At 37.1% G+C, this 14,783-nt stretch overlaps 1 protein-coding gene across 4 annotated transcripts in view; it reads left to right on the plus strand.

The window, feature by feature from the left end:
* RGS17 (regulator of G protein signaling 17) overlaps positions 1 to 14,783 on the plus strand; it is a 74,587-nt gene that overhangs the window by 49,097 nt on the left and 10,707 nt on the right. For 3 of the 4 annotated variants that reach the window (XM_085055818.1, XM_085055820.1, XM_085055819.1), the window contains exon 3: positions 14,466 to 14,555. In XM_085055818.1, coding sequence (XP_084911944.1) covers positions 14,466 to 14,555 — 90 coding nt within the window. The remainder of the gene's footprint in view (positions 1 to 14,465; positions 14,556 to 14,783) is intronic. The other variant, XM_085055821.1, reaches the window with a different exon arrangement.

Raw genomic sequence — 14,783 nt, forward strand, 5'->3', positions numbered from 1 at the left:
AGCTTTGACCACTTCTTGCACCTCCCTGTGAAGCAGATGTGAAATGCTACCTTTTCAAAAGAGGGAAACACATTTCTTTGCTACAAGGTGTAAAGGTAGGTGAGCTCACAGATATGCTAACTGCTCCTAACTACTAGTCCATAATTTTTCCTGCATCTGCTTCAAAAGAATGAGATGTGAGTGCAGGAAAACAAGATGTTACTGGCAAAACAAAAGGACTTTAGAAATAAAATTTACATAAAACAAAAATTTAATGTAAAAACAACTAAAAGGAGCCTAAAGTTAACTTATTGAATCTCATGAGAACCTGCCTTGGTCACTGTGGAGCCCTCTTCTAAATCAATCAAGTATATATCAACTCCCCTCATCAAAAAGCAGCTGAGAAATCCCTTAATCCAAACTCATGCACTGCCTTTTATCTTCTTCCTTTCTTCTTCTCAGCCTCCTGCCACCTACCTCCAAACTCCTGTGGAAGCACAAGCTCTTGCACAGCCTTGGGGTAGGGGCAGGGACAGTGAGCCACCAGCTCCCACAGCAGAAAGGGGTTTCCACAGGTAATTTGCCAAGCAAAAGTGGCTTTGATGCAGGCCATTGCTTTGTGGGACATGCAATGTAAATCAAAATCATGTCCTTCTCTAGAAGAAAGCTGTAAACTACACACTGCATTTATTTTGGCAAGTGGTGGAAAGGGGTAATCACTATGGCACTGCAGGTCTACCATGAAATCATGGTGGAAGCACAAAGATACAAGACACTACACAGAAGTTCAGCATATATAAATGATTTAAAATAATAAATATAATTTAAATTTAAATAATGAAATAATAAAAACAGAAGGCTAATGTGAATAGTGGAGCAACAGCATCTTATGCAGCTGGTCTGTTAACTTTCATCACAAGCCAGTGGTAGAATCCTCATTAACATCAAAATCAGCCCTAGGCTCTCTGTGCCAAGCTTTCCTAGTATTAGAATTTTATTCTTAATAATTTAAACTTTGAAAGTTCATTTCATTTTGAGGAACAGATGGAGGCTCATGTGTTTACTGACATTTTTCCCCATCTGTGATAACAAAAGCAGGTTAGAGAATGAGTAGATTGTAAACATAATAGATTAGCAAATTTTAAATAAATGTTTCTGAAGATTCACAAATGGAATGCAGATTCATTTGTGTGTAATAGTACTAAGATACAAAACCCTGATCAGTCTAACTGCAGAAAATAGTCCTATTTCTAGCAACCAGTTCTGTAAAGAAAATTACAGTGAAAAAAATCAGAACTTCTAAATTGAAGAATAAATACTTGCTCAGTGGGGATTTGGGATTACACAAGGCTCATTCTAACTCAGTGGTGCAAAAGATACCAACAGTAGCTCCTTAGAAGGAGATAGAAGACTAAATCTAGTTAACTTTAGAAAATGATCTTGATTCTGTCCTGGCACAGCACACAAGAGTATATTCAGGGACAGCTGCTCTTGAGGAGAGTAGAGGGAGAGAAAGCAGTGACAGAATCACTTTCACTGGTGAAAAGCAGCTTGATGTCTCCTCTGAGGCTGTTTAAGAGATGGATTGCTTCAGAGCATCAGCATCTTGGCTCTCCCTCACCCCTCATACCCGTTTCCCACCTGCCTGTGCCAAAATGCTATTCAGCTTGGTGTCTCTGGAACAGTGGCTGAAGGAAGATTTGTAATGTCATGACAGATTTTCTGTCACCAGAGAACAGCTTGACTGTTGCTGTGGAGAAAAGAGAAAAAAAAAGAGAAGTCAGTAGTGCTGAGAGTGCCTGAGTCCAGCTAATGCTGTGATTTTCAGATATTAGGAGTTTGGAGCCTTTGAAATCTCCCCTGATAGCATCTGGGCTGTTTCTTGGTTTTCTTACGGCAAATTTGCAATTAGATACTCACACAAAGATGCATTAACTCAGAAGTCCATGGAAAACCACATAAATGGAGAAGTACATGAAAGGTCACAATAGGTCTGAAATCAAAATGTAAATTGAAGTAAGGCATGTTGATAGATGGTGGCATTCTAAAGGTGCCAAAGTGGCCTTGCAAACCTTCTGAACTTTATTCACTGTGGAATAATAAAAACTTTAATATTCAATTAAACATTATGCAAAAACAATAACAAAACACCCTTGTCCAAATTAAACACACTGACAGTCTATGCCAGTAAACTAAGCAGGGCCAGGGTCTAATATGGGCTACAAGTCAGCCTTTACAGTAAGTTGTTAGCAAGTGTTAACTCCCTCGCAGAGATTTGGCCAGTGCCAAAGTGCACAGTCAGGCAATGGCCTGTGGCAGGTGCAGAAACCTGGTTTGGGGTATGGGCTTTAATGGACCAGGGTTATGTGGTGCCAGTCAACCTCAGGACTCTCCCAGACCATTTTATGTGCAAGGATAAATGCAGCCTGTAGCTCCAAACAAAAATGAAAAAAAATCAGGCTGCTAAAATCTGTCAGCAGCAGAATTTCCATCTTGCATAGGTTTATTTTTTAACCATGTATAATTCCAAATCAGTTTAAATTGTCGGTTAAAACAGGAATAAATATCTAGTGCTTTTAAGAGAAAAAAAAATGAAAATATTTCAAAATATTTAATGGAAATTAGTCTGGACCCCTAGTAGGTAGCACTTATAAGACGGAGATCCTCTCACTAGAAAAGTGGGTCAGATCTTCATTACGTGAGTCAGAAAGGCAAAGGCAATACGAGTCTTGTCTAGTCACCCTTAATAATTCCATTGCACATATATTTGTCTAGATGGCAGCTCTGGTTCTGCTGAAGTACCTGGTTGAGGGCCTGATACTGGCAGATGTTGAGCACCCATTATGGAGAAATGGATAATTTCAGTTCTTGTGGACATCCATGCTGAAAATGCTTCCCAGCTGAGGGCCTTTTCTAGCAAAATTTGGAAACCAGCACCAACAAAACAGATGTCTGTAATACACACAGCCTGGCACGGATGACCTCAATCCTGTTTGCTATCTGGAAGAACGTTAAGTGGAATATCCCCCATCTTACTTGACTGTGATGTGGATAAGCATAAACTAGTTTAGTCCAGGCTAATTTCACAAAATATAATGTTCATAAACATCATAGTAGGAACTATCCTTTGAAATTTCCTAAAGTTCTCTATAACTGGATTACAACACCTTATGAAAGGAAAAATGTGAAATTAGTATGAATGTTTCCAGGCATCTCTTTGCATTTGGAAACTACATGTAAATCTATGGAATCTATCTACCTTACTGAGGTAGTGACTCTCTTCAAACTCAATTCTTTACTGTTGCTGCTACTTTAATATCTGAAAACCAAGAATAATAAAGAAAAAGCCACTACAGAAACTGAGACTAGGCTCATTTATCAGAATTAATTGAGACCATTAGGCTTGCTTGCTTGTGATTTGGAGGGCTTTTATTCATCCAGCTATCCTTTCAAGGGATACAATTTCCATTTCTTTGAACACTACAGAACTGTCACTTTTAATTGTCTCAAATATATGAAGGAATTGCTTGCAAAATAGTTGTAGCCAGGAGTAAGGACACTGCAGATTGTCTAGTAATTAAATGTATCCATCATACAAGATGGAATATGAATGGTAATATTATTCTGAAGGAAGGAATGAAGCTGACAGCCAGACTAGCAATCTGTTCGGTGACCTGACAAGAGAAATACATCCTTGAGTTGAACATTGCCTAAAGCAGAAATCAGCTCTAACGTAACAGAAGAAAGCTAGAGTTACTCCACAAAACATCATTAGTAAGCAAACTTTGACAAGCCTTAGGTTTCTTACCTGTACAAAAATTACTTTCCACATATGAGAACAAGAATCTCAAAAAAATATCCTAGAAAGGACTAAAAGTTCCCAAAAGTTGTAATTTCTTCTGTTGTGGCTATCATTATGTAAAGTAATATAATCTCTTTAAGGTAAAATCCAGCAGAAAGTATATTTTCTTACAGATTTTCAGAAGAACAAAATACTGTGAGAAAAAAAGAGTTTAGGAAAGTCAGATTGCTTTAAATCACTAGTTCTTTCCTCTCTTGCACAGCTACAAATTTTGCTCAGTGCTAGTCTAAGTTTGAGGGAGATATTGTCCTTTATTTCAGAAGCTGAAGTACTGAGCACACTGGTAGTTTCCATCTGCCTTTGAGCTCCTGCTGAGCTGCAATAGGTAGGTAGATTAAATCAGTCACACAAGAATAGAGGAAGAAAACAACACATTCAGCAAGGTTGTTCATTAAAAGGGCCAGTCTTCTTTCACATAACATTCAACCTGCATTGACCTTGAGACAAGTTCACTCCGTCACTCTGAAGTCATCCTGAAATGTAAATATAATTACATTTTTTTAAGTAGCCCGCCAAAATATTCCTCAATTGCACTCTCTTTTTTTAAGTGTTGCTTGTGGCACTATTGGCAGCACCTGGAACACTATATCCAGTTCTGGGCTTTCCATTGCTAGATCCCTGGATACACTGGAGAGTACAGCAAAGGACTCCTAAAATGTTTAAGGGACTGAGCACCTCTCCTGTGAGGAAAGGCTGAGAGAGCTGACACCTGGAGAAGAGAAGGCTCAAAAGGATTTTATTAATCTGTATAAGCACCTGAAGTGAGTGAGCAAAGATGGAGCCAAGTTCTTTTCAGTGGAGCCCAGTGACAGGACCAGAGGCAAGGGAAAAGCCGTAACACAGTAGTTTCTCTCTCAACATGAGGAAATACTGAACACAGTGCAAGACTGAAACTCAGATCTTAAATATTTGCAAAATGTTTCTGGGGGTTTCTATTCTCCATTTAGGAGAATGTTCCTTTTCTAAAGGGCTTTCCAGCAGGTTAATTTTTCCACTACCAACACACCTCTGAACATTTGCTAAAAGAAGAAAGAATCAGTATAAAAATTACATCAAAGATCACATTGCAAATATGAATCTCTAGTGGAAGATATATTGACACATGGATTTTTAATTCTACAAGGCTTTGCTTTCAAATTTTTCATGGGGTCCAAAAGTAAAATGTAGTTTGGACAAATTTGACAATTTGTCTGCCAAATGTATACTGATTTCAACTTTGATGGAAAATACAACAGGAAAATATGACTCGTGGCTTCAGAAAGAGACTGTTAATCTGACTGTCTCTTCTGAAGAGTAAAGGTTACCAGATTTTAGATCTATTCCATTTCAAAACATTGAATATACAGGAAAGGGAAGACAGTGAAACACTGCAGATTTGTTAAAACCTTTTAAAATACTTGCTTTACAGAGCACATCGCTCTATGACTTACTTTACTTCAGCACTCATATTTCAGTAAGGATGATCTACCTTCAAGGTGGCATGTGGGATGCAATTTAATAACCTTATATAATGATCTTACATAAACTCCAAAATCTTGGCCAAGACTTCCCATTAACAAAGAGATTATTATACTCTTAAATAATAGATCATTTGGGTTCAATTCTGGTTCTGCTCAAGCTGAGGAATAGCACAACATAAGACTACCAGGACAGATCTAAACATCTTAACTGACTAGATCTTAATAGCATAAGGTGCTCCAGATATCTTAAACTGTGATTTCCACCAATCTCCTTTTTCTTTTATGGTTTATAGCTGAATCTAGAATGACTTTTGACCAATTAGGCTGAATGCAGCACAGTATTAAGAAAGCACAGCAATTGAAAAGCAGTAAGAAATTGAATCCACTCTCCCCCACATTCAAAGTATGACAGAAAGACACAATCTCAGATGAACTGAGAAGTGTCTTATTTTTCATGAGAAACTTCACAACTCTGAACACAGATGATCTGGCCTTACCATAAGCCTTTGAACAAAAGAACTCACAGAACTTATTCCAGATTTTCACAAGGAAGAAAGGTAGGACCCCATTCATCTGTAGTATTTAAAAGTGTATTTCCTTCTGAGCTCTTAAATATTTCACAGGGCTAAAAGCTATTCCTTCACACAGAAAAGTCTAAATAGCACTGGAGGAGCAGCACTACAGAACAAATACAGAAGAATGGGCAGTGATTGTTTCAGTCACCCCTGGATTGCTGCTTCAGCATTGGTGTCAGAAATATGGCAGGGAAGGGGCCAAGATACCCATGGGTAGGCACAGGGGGTTTTGACTACATCTGTATTCTTGTGTCCACACACTCCACAGCCATACTGCCAATACTGCTCTTCTAGAAGTCTCAAGACTGTTTTAGGGAAGCGAGAATACTTCAAATACAAAAGACAAATGCAGGTTTTGCTGTGCTTTGGGATTTTGATACTGTAAGGCACTGTTCTTCACACTTCTCTCCACAGTTCTTGGTATAAAAGTGATTCTGAGTGAAAAATGGAGATTCTGTTTGCAGGGCTCTGAGAGATGAGGCTCTATTAAATACTCCATGTATCATGAAGTTAAGAGCTGCTGGATTTCCTGATGAGCTGTTTTTGTAATAGAAAATCTCTTTTCTTGTAATCAGAAAGCCTACTGGAAAAGAAATCTGCTATGACAGAATGTAATTTTTCTAAAGAGCTTCTTAAAATGAAGCACAATATTTCATTTAAATCTATTATTTTATTACATTAACTAGAATTACTCACAAAAGAGTCATTAGAATAATGGTAACTAACAATGAATAAAACCAAGACAACTGATTATTTCATTTTAAATTGTAATGATAATTATTTTTAAAACTATCAAAAGCAATTATGAAATGTCATTAAACTTTTCCACAACACTATTTTGTTAGAAATCTAATTCAGAAGTAAATTAATAATAACTGTCAAATCTGTGCAAAACACAAACTCAGTTCCAGTCAGCTGCATTCTCCATAAAACCCTGGTGGAAGGCCCTGTGAAACAGCTTCTTCATACATCCTGGGCAGCAAAAATAAGATCAGAAAATTTACACCTTGAGCTCCCCCTTGGCCACAGGATTTATGGTATGCAGAAATGGGCATATGGGAGCCAGAAGTCTGCCTGCATTTAATATTACTGGATCCTGAGCAGAGAATCCTAAGCTTTTCCATTGAAAGCACATTCATGGCACACAGAAGTGCCCAAACATCTGTTACAGACTGTTTCTCAGCTGTATGCTCTTCAAACAGAGACGAAAAAAGGGGGAAAATATGAACTACAACATTACATGCACTACAACGTAACTGAATCAAGAGGGAAAATACCATCAAGAAAAATCTGAAACAAAAAATTAAATGTTTTCTAGCCATTGAAAAAGACAAAGCATTTGTTTTTATAAGTTATTTCCTTTTATCTTACTTTTCATAACCTATTAAAAACAAACAAACAAACAAAAAAAAGCCCCCACAAAAACACAGGCCAGTTATTACTGCAGCTTTTATAGTTTCAGGCCAAAACTATACACTGTAAACTGAACAAAGAGCTGGAAGTTTTGTGACTTCACATTCCATCTCTCACCTGAAGCTTTGAAATATTGGAGGAGTTTTAGCTGTAATACAAAATCTCCAGGATGGTAAACTTGCAAATACTTGCATTATGAAAAAAAAAAATTGGTGTTTTTAGTTACACGATGTAAGACTCACAGAATTAGATATCAAGTTTGTAAGTTCTCCTTGCAAACATATTTTTCTCCACTCTAAATCAGCTGAGTCCAAGTTGGAGGCTATGCTAGTTTGCTTTCTTCTTTTAAAAACAATTTGGATCATACATGCTTCTTGCACCATCTTATCACCTAAGGCAAATGTAACTCTGGCACTGAGAAAACTTAGCACCACAGGTACCTGGACTTTTTGAAAGGAGTTTATAGTTTCAGTGGACACTGCCAAGTAGGCTGATTATAGCCTTATGGTAACTGTTGGCTTTCCCCCAACAGACTGCTTTTCTATGTCAGTCTGCTAAACACAATCTCATCATTTAGTTTTAAGCACAAGACAATTAATTTTTTTACTCAGAGTAGGACGTAGCTCTTTTTCATTAAACTTCTAAATTGTTTTCACTATAAACTTTACATCCTACATTTCTGTATTGAATTCAGTGAGGAGCTGTAAATCATCTTGTTAAAGAACTAGGACTGACACTAATGACAAAAAAAACAATCCTTCACTTTTTTTTTGATCTGCTTCTTATTTGCAAAAAAATTATTATGTTCTGGTGGCCGAGTTAAGATCAGATTCTGATCAGTTTAAGCAAATGATTCCATAGGCTTTTGACCACCATTCCCCTTCAAAGTCTCTCACAGACTACTGATGCAGACATATGTGAATAACAAGTTTACTACACATCACTTACGTTTGCCTTGCAGACCTCCAGGCATCCATGCAAGTGTCCACTCTAGAATTTATTTAATACCACAGAGTTGACTAAAGTTTTGAATACCCTGGTATTATTAGAAGAGTTGTAGAGCTTTAGTCTGTCTTACTGTTCTTACAAGGACAGAAACTCAGAGGTCAGATAAGAGATAGATCCCCTTTCTCTCTAATAGAGCCTCAAGGACATACTGCAAGTTTATCTGAGCTTATGAAAATATCTAGTACAAGGCATCACCTCTTACTAAAATTTATTTTAGGTCTAGTTTTTCTCAGAATAATTATTCTGGATATTATTCACTTACTGTAACAAAAAAGTGAATTATTTTCCTAACTTTAATAGAAGCAGTTTTTTTGCCCTTTACTCACCTTATGCAAAAAATAAATTATCCTTGGATTATATTTTTCTTGTAACATTTCATTCTCATTGATGCCTATTTTTTTGACATTTAAAGGGAGATAGAAGACAGTGATTTGAGATTAACATAGCTGTATTGTTCTTTATGAATGGATCACGATAATATTATATTTTTCATTATTATTACTTTGAACAGTGTAGCAAAATCATCATTCTCCTCTGGGCATCAACAAACACAGTCTTGACTAGTATTCAGTGTTATCAATCTTAAATATTCCAGCTGTCAGAAAAAAACAAGATGACAAAGTGATTTTGAGTCATAAGTCAAATCAGGTTTCATAAAAGAAATTAAAGAATACCAGTATAGCTGTCTTTTCCATTATAATACAACATATGGGATATGGGGATCACATCTATCTCTGACATCTAACAGAGCATACCTCAGCATTTAGGAGTGAGCTTCTGAAAAGAATTGCACAAACAATTGATTTTTCAATGACTGTTGAACCACAGTATTGAAGACAGTCTGATCAGATTGAGCTACAACAAAAAAAAAAGAAAAAGATAATAGTATGCAGATTTTTTCCATCTGAATTAAAACCAGAAGAAATACATTTCTGTTCATATAACATGTTTTAAGCCAGACACTTGCAATAAAAGTAGAGGAATCAGAGATCAGCAGGAGCACACCCATTTTGAATTGGAGAGTGAAGGTACTTATTGAGCTGACAAAAGACTTCGTGTCAGTGCCATCTTTGTCTCAGAGTTTTCAAAACCTCATTTCAGGAAAATGCACTAATCATGTTCTTGTTTTCATGTGTAGTAATTTGTTTATTTAAAGGCTTTTCCTATTTCAAACAGAAGAGAAATATATTTCTTATCTAAATCTAGCTGGTAAATTCAACTTGTGTTTTTCAAGACTTTTGGGGAATGGTCATTTTACATCATCTACCACTGGAATTTTAAAATCATAATTAAATCTTGATCTCTTCAGGTCTTTTGTGGGGAGAGAGTTATGGTGGGTTTTTTAAGAAAGCTAAAAATATTATCTATTTTTGATCTGATGCTAATAAAAATTTCCAGCAGTAGGACAGGGTGAAGAGCAGTGCCAGTGAGATATATTCTTTCAAAGGATCAATCAGTGAAGAAAACGTGTCAGAACATCTGTTATCCAGAGAACTTTATCTGAATATTGATTTTCATCTGAACACAAAATTATGCCTTTAGATTATGTATGAACAATTAACTTAATGTGATCTTTGGCCTCAAATAAGAAAGATTTTTGTGTTACAGTGGTGGCTTGAGGGCTCATGGCTGTACTCTGTGCTGTACACAGGTCCAGCCTAAAATGCAATCACTGCCCAGCAAAGACTACAGACTTCAGCCAAGAAGTGGAAACTGAGCACAGATCTCCCAAATGGCCAACCTAATAGCCTACCAAACTAGTTCACAGTGTCCCAGTTTGATTTCTACTCCTTGTCTGCATGACAGCACAAAAAAACACCACTGAGGCAAGAGGTTTTAATAGTCACATCATCTTCAGTGCCAGACATAATTGCAAAATACTGTGATGATATACTGCATATGATGCACATAACAGAGAAAATACCTGAATGAATATTAACTGGTCTCAGCCATGCATGGGCAGAATATTAATTCCGGCACCTGTCGCAATGGCATGGTTTTCTTGCCATAGTGATAACAGTCATTTCACTGATTCACCAAATTTAGGCTACTGGTACATGAGAACCTGACTCTTGGGAAGCAATTAAATACCATTTGTTTACTGGATATACAGAGAATGAAAGATCAGGTCTAAGCTCTAAATTACCGTCAGTTTTTTAATGGCAGTAAGTGCAGCAGTAGGAATGCAACTTACAAAAAGACTAAAACCATCAGCTGGAAACACCTGGAGGAAGAGTCAGTGAGATATTTGGTCTTAAATTAGTTCAACTCTCTTGATGATTTTATCCAATTATCTTGGCTTTTTTACCTTCTCATGCAACAGGGTGCTTCAGTACTGATTTAGCTAAGTAATTACTCAGCAGAACATTTACTTAATTGCTGAACTTGAATATTAACAGCCAAATTATAGCTGCTAAATAAATAAAGATTGGTTTTCTCAATCCCAACAGTTGGCCCAAAAATAAATCAGCTAGGAACCTGGACCAACTTACTCTTACTTGTGTTCATTTGTTCAATGTGTATGCTTCTTCAGGTAGTACCTGATCATTAACTTTTTTGCTTATAGAGTGTGTGAAGTTGCAAAACACAAATGCATTCACTCCAAGCAGAAGTGACTCATAATAATACTGTTGCAGTAGTTCAAGAAACTTAATGGTTTTGTAGCACTCGGGAACTCAAAATATATTTGAAAAGTACATTGAGCTCAGGCCACTGAAGTATTTTTTACTGTACTTCCCAGAGCGATAAAATCAGCATAAAGGTGGGCAGAACAAACACCTTCCTTTTGAATAGAGAATGAACTCATGCTTGTGCTTTCCATTTAAACTCCGCCTTTAGACATCCCAAACTCTCTTTTTTTAAGGCATTAGTTTTGTTGTGCTCTTATCATGGGTAACTTGCATCTCTAAATTTTAAAGATACTTGCTGGGTGTATTCCAACTAAAGAATTTTATAATTGCATGAATTGAATAATAACACCATAGATGTTAGTTTGCATCAGATGTCTCCCTAGAGCACCTCCCTTTCATTTAACTGCTTTTTGATAAGGTGTATCAGCAATTTTCTCTTCTTAAGGCCTTACATAAGTAAGATCATCTTGTTAATCTTTAGCCTGTTTCTTTTAGTCTGTTCAGTATTGCACTATACAGCATAATTATTCTGACACCACCAGCTAGCTTGAATGATGGATTAAGGTATCAAGGACATCAGCTCCAGGTATGCAAGATGGTTTTGCTGCTGTGAACTGCTTGAATTCCACAGAGAAATGTGAACAGATAGGGTGTTTCCAGCTGAAGGTAACAACACAGGAAAGACCAGTGCAGTGTTGTCATTTCAGGTTAAAAGGTAGCAATCTGTTATGGCGATCAATTACTTAAAATCTGCTTTCAAGTTAGCTTTGGAGTCACAAATGCATAAATATTTAATTCTTTTTTGAAGAGATCATGAACCAGTTCCTTGAGTGAAAACAGAACATGCCTGAATTGAATGTACTTCAGTATAAAAATGATGGTTTCATTCACAGGAAAAACATACCAAAAGTAATATATCTGATGGAACTCTAGACTTGACCGATGTAGATAAATAAAAGTTGAAATGTAGTGCTAGTTTTGTCACTGGAAACTTAATGGAGAATTTTGGCCAAGATGCATTATAAATGTAGCACAGTTTTAAATGCAAAATGCAAACCTGAGGAAGTGTTCCAATCTGGTATAACACTTCTGTCTTTGGAGTGTTCTCTATTTTTGAGCCTTGACTAACCTCAGCCATTAAACTCCAGCTGTGAAAGGTGAGATGAAGGAATCAGGGCCAAATGGGTACCTTGCATTGTTACTCCGATGTAGATACCAGAAAATTGGTATGCTACATTCTGGGCCCACAATCTGAACTTTTTACTGAGATTTTTTTTTAAACAAAATCAAAGTGCATACTGTCTATCAGCTATTCCTTTGAAAAAAAAAATTGCAACGAAGTCAACATGGCCTTCTTGTTCCTTTTCCTATTTCTCATATTCACCACTCACTACTTCACTATTCACTATTTCCCCTTCATCAACCCGTGATGAGCTTCCCAAGTCTAGCAGAGATTTTGCATGAGCCAAACAAACAGTACTTGATCCTAGACAACAAATTAAATTAGCAGTGTACACTGACTGCTCTCAGATGAGTCACTTTCTACTTCCAGTAAGACTCTGCATCCAAACCTTGAATGTCTACTGCCCGACAAGTAAATTATCTCAGTACAGTTTAGCAGTTGCTCATGTGATGGAGGAAGGAAAACAGGCAGCTTCATTCTCTTTTAGACAGACTCAAATGAACACCCTATTGCATTTGCAGCCTACACAAGCTGTTTCCTCCTTCCATGGTGTTATTCTTCCATGGAACCAAAGGACATTCTGTTCTCTGCACTCAGCATAGAAGACAAATGCTGCTCTACCAATGGACTGCAAAGGAGGGAAGGAGGGAGGGAGAGAGAGAGAGCTTTGTGCCTTCCCTGCTTCTCCCTCACTCCAACTTTGTGCTCTGGCCAGATGCAAGGCGACCCTAAGCAGTTACATGTGTGGACTTAAAGATTACAAGACAGAAAGAAAGTGGATGGTCCCTTTTTTTTTCTCCTCCTGTATATGGAACTCCTGTTGTCTTTCCTGGGTGCTCCCTCTGTAGACTGACGAACAACAGGTCAGAGGAGATGGAAAGGCTTTTTACCTGCCAACCCCAGAGTTCAGGATGTGTTGTTTCTCCTGCAGCAGTTGATGACACCCTAACAACCTTAGCAGCACTGGAGCTGCATTCCTACGCTGTAACAGGGGAAGCAGGACCAAGGGCCTGAACTAAGGTCTTGGCAGGTAAGTGAAGGAGCAACCAGTATCAAAGAGCTTCATTTGCAAGTGTACGTCTTTGTAATGTTTAAGTCTTAATATGTGCTCTGCTTTACCTGGGAGCTTAAACTTCCAGTTTACAGAAGACTATTTGAGAACACCTATTATCTCTACCAAATGATTAAAAAAATGTTGAAGAAACTGATAAATGTAGGAAACATATAAAGAAAGATTATTTGTGCTAAAGATGTGTCAGACCTGGGATTTCTTCTTAGAGTTAAGCAGGAGTTATTCAGATTAGTGGGAGAGGGAGAAGCTTTATGCTACCAACATATTTTTGTAGCAACATTTAGAGTGACTGAGAGCATCATTGTATGGTGAATACTTAATATTCAAAATATGAGCTCTTGGAATTGGGAGGGGGATTTTTTGCTTGGTTGCTTGTTTTCTCTCAACTGGACACATAGGTCACACCTGATAATGGGAAATTTCCATCTCCTTACATTGCACTTCTTAAACTTAATTATTGGAACCAGGTTTTCCATATGAATATCTATGTCACTCAAAACCTACTTTATTTCAGTAGTTTTCAGGAATTGTGGTTTTGCTGGCAATACCATGTTCCAGAACATTCACAGGGAACACACACAGAGGAAGTCTTTACCACTACAGCAAATCTAATTTAAAAGATATTTACAGAAAAGAAAGTGATTCTAGTTAGCAGCTCAAAAAAGGAAAAAAAATTTAAAAACATCCTTGCATAAAGGAAGTCTTTCTTTTCCTTGCTTGTGGTAATATGAGAGTAATGGCTGCCTTTCTGTTCAGAGGCCAGTATGTTTTACTTTTTGGAATGGAAAACAAATTTAGGTCAGGAGAGGAAATCATAAGGAGCTGCCACATGTTAAGTTCTGTATCTGAGCCATCTACTGTCACTGTATCTTGGAGAGAGAAAAGGGAACATTCATAAAGACTGAAAAACTATCCAGAACCGGTGGGACATCAAAACCCCATCAATGTCCATTTCAGATATTCATATGTCCCCTACTTATATTGTTTATAGTATTCTCAGTTACCTAAGTGAAATCACTCCAAAAGTGACCTGTATTTGCCCATCTTTCAGTGGATAAACTGTGAGCTTCTAAAAAACTGCATGTGCTAATAGCAAATGTAAATTAATATTCATCAGAGTTCAGGGGAAAAGTCATTATAAAAAATTTTCTCAAAAATTTTAGAGTCAAGAGTGCAAAATGACACCCTATATAGGTCTATATATTTTAAAAGTTTGCGTTACTATAGTCATTGTTTTAAATTAACTTTCTCTAGACAAAATAAAGTGTTGTACTACATTGCAGCCTCACTGTTAGGAATGAAGATAGAGGAGACAATGCAGGAAGGCCAACACATACGACCAAACTGGAGAGTATTCAAGTCATAGAAGAATGGTAAGTTGGTCAAAGTGTTGGCTAGTAAGTGTTTTGTCTTTAAGCAATATCAAGAATTGTCTTGGGTTTAATTCTTTGGGAATGTCCTTTTATTTGCTTTTCCTCCAGAAAATTCTGTACAAAAGGAAGTGAAGTCTGACCTGAAAGTGAAATGACAGCAGAGACATTCATAAGTCAGGCTTATTTTTCTTATTTGTGGGGAAGAGCTGTGGGGAGGAACTGTGGGGA

The sequence above is a fragment of the Lichenostomus cassidix genome, chromosome 3 (assembly GCF_008360975.1).
Source record: "Lichenostomus cassidix isolate B80296 chromosome 3, HeHo_3.0, whole genome shotgun sequence".
Classification (NCBI taxonomy): domain Eukaryota; kingdom Metazoa; phylum Chordata; class Aves; order Passeriformes; family Meliphagidae; genus Lichenostomus; species Lichenostomus cassidix.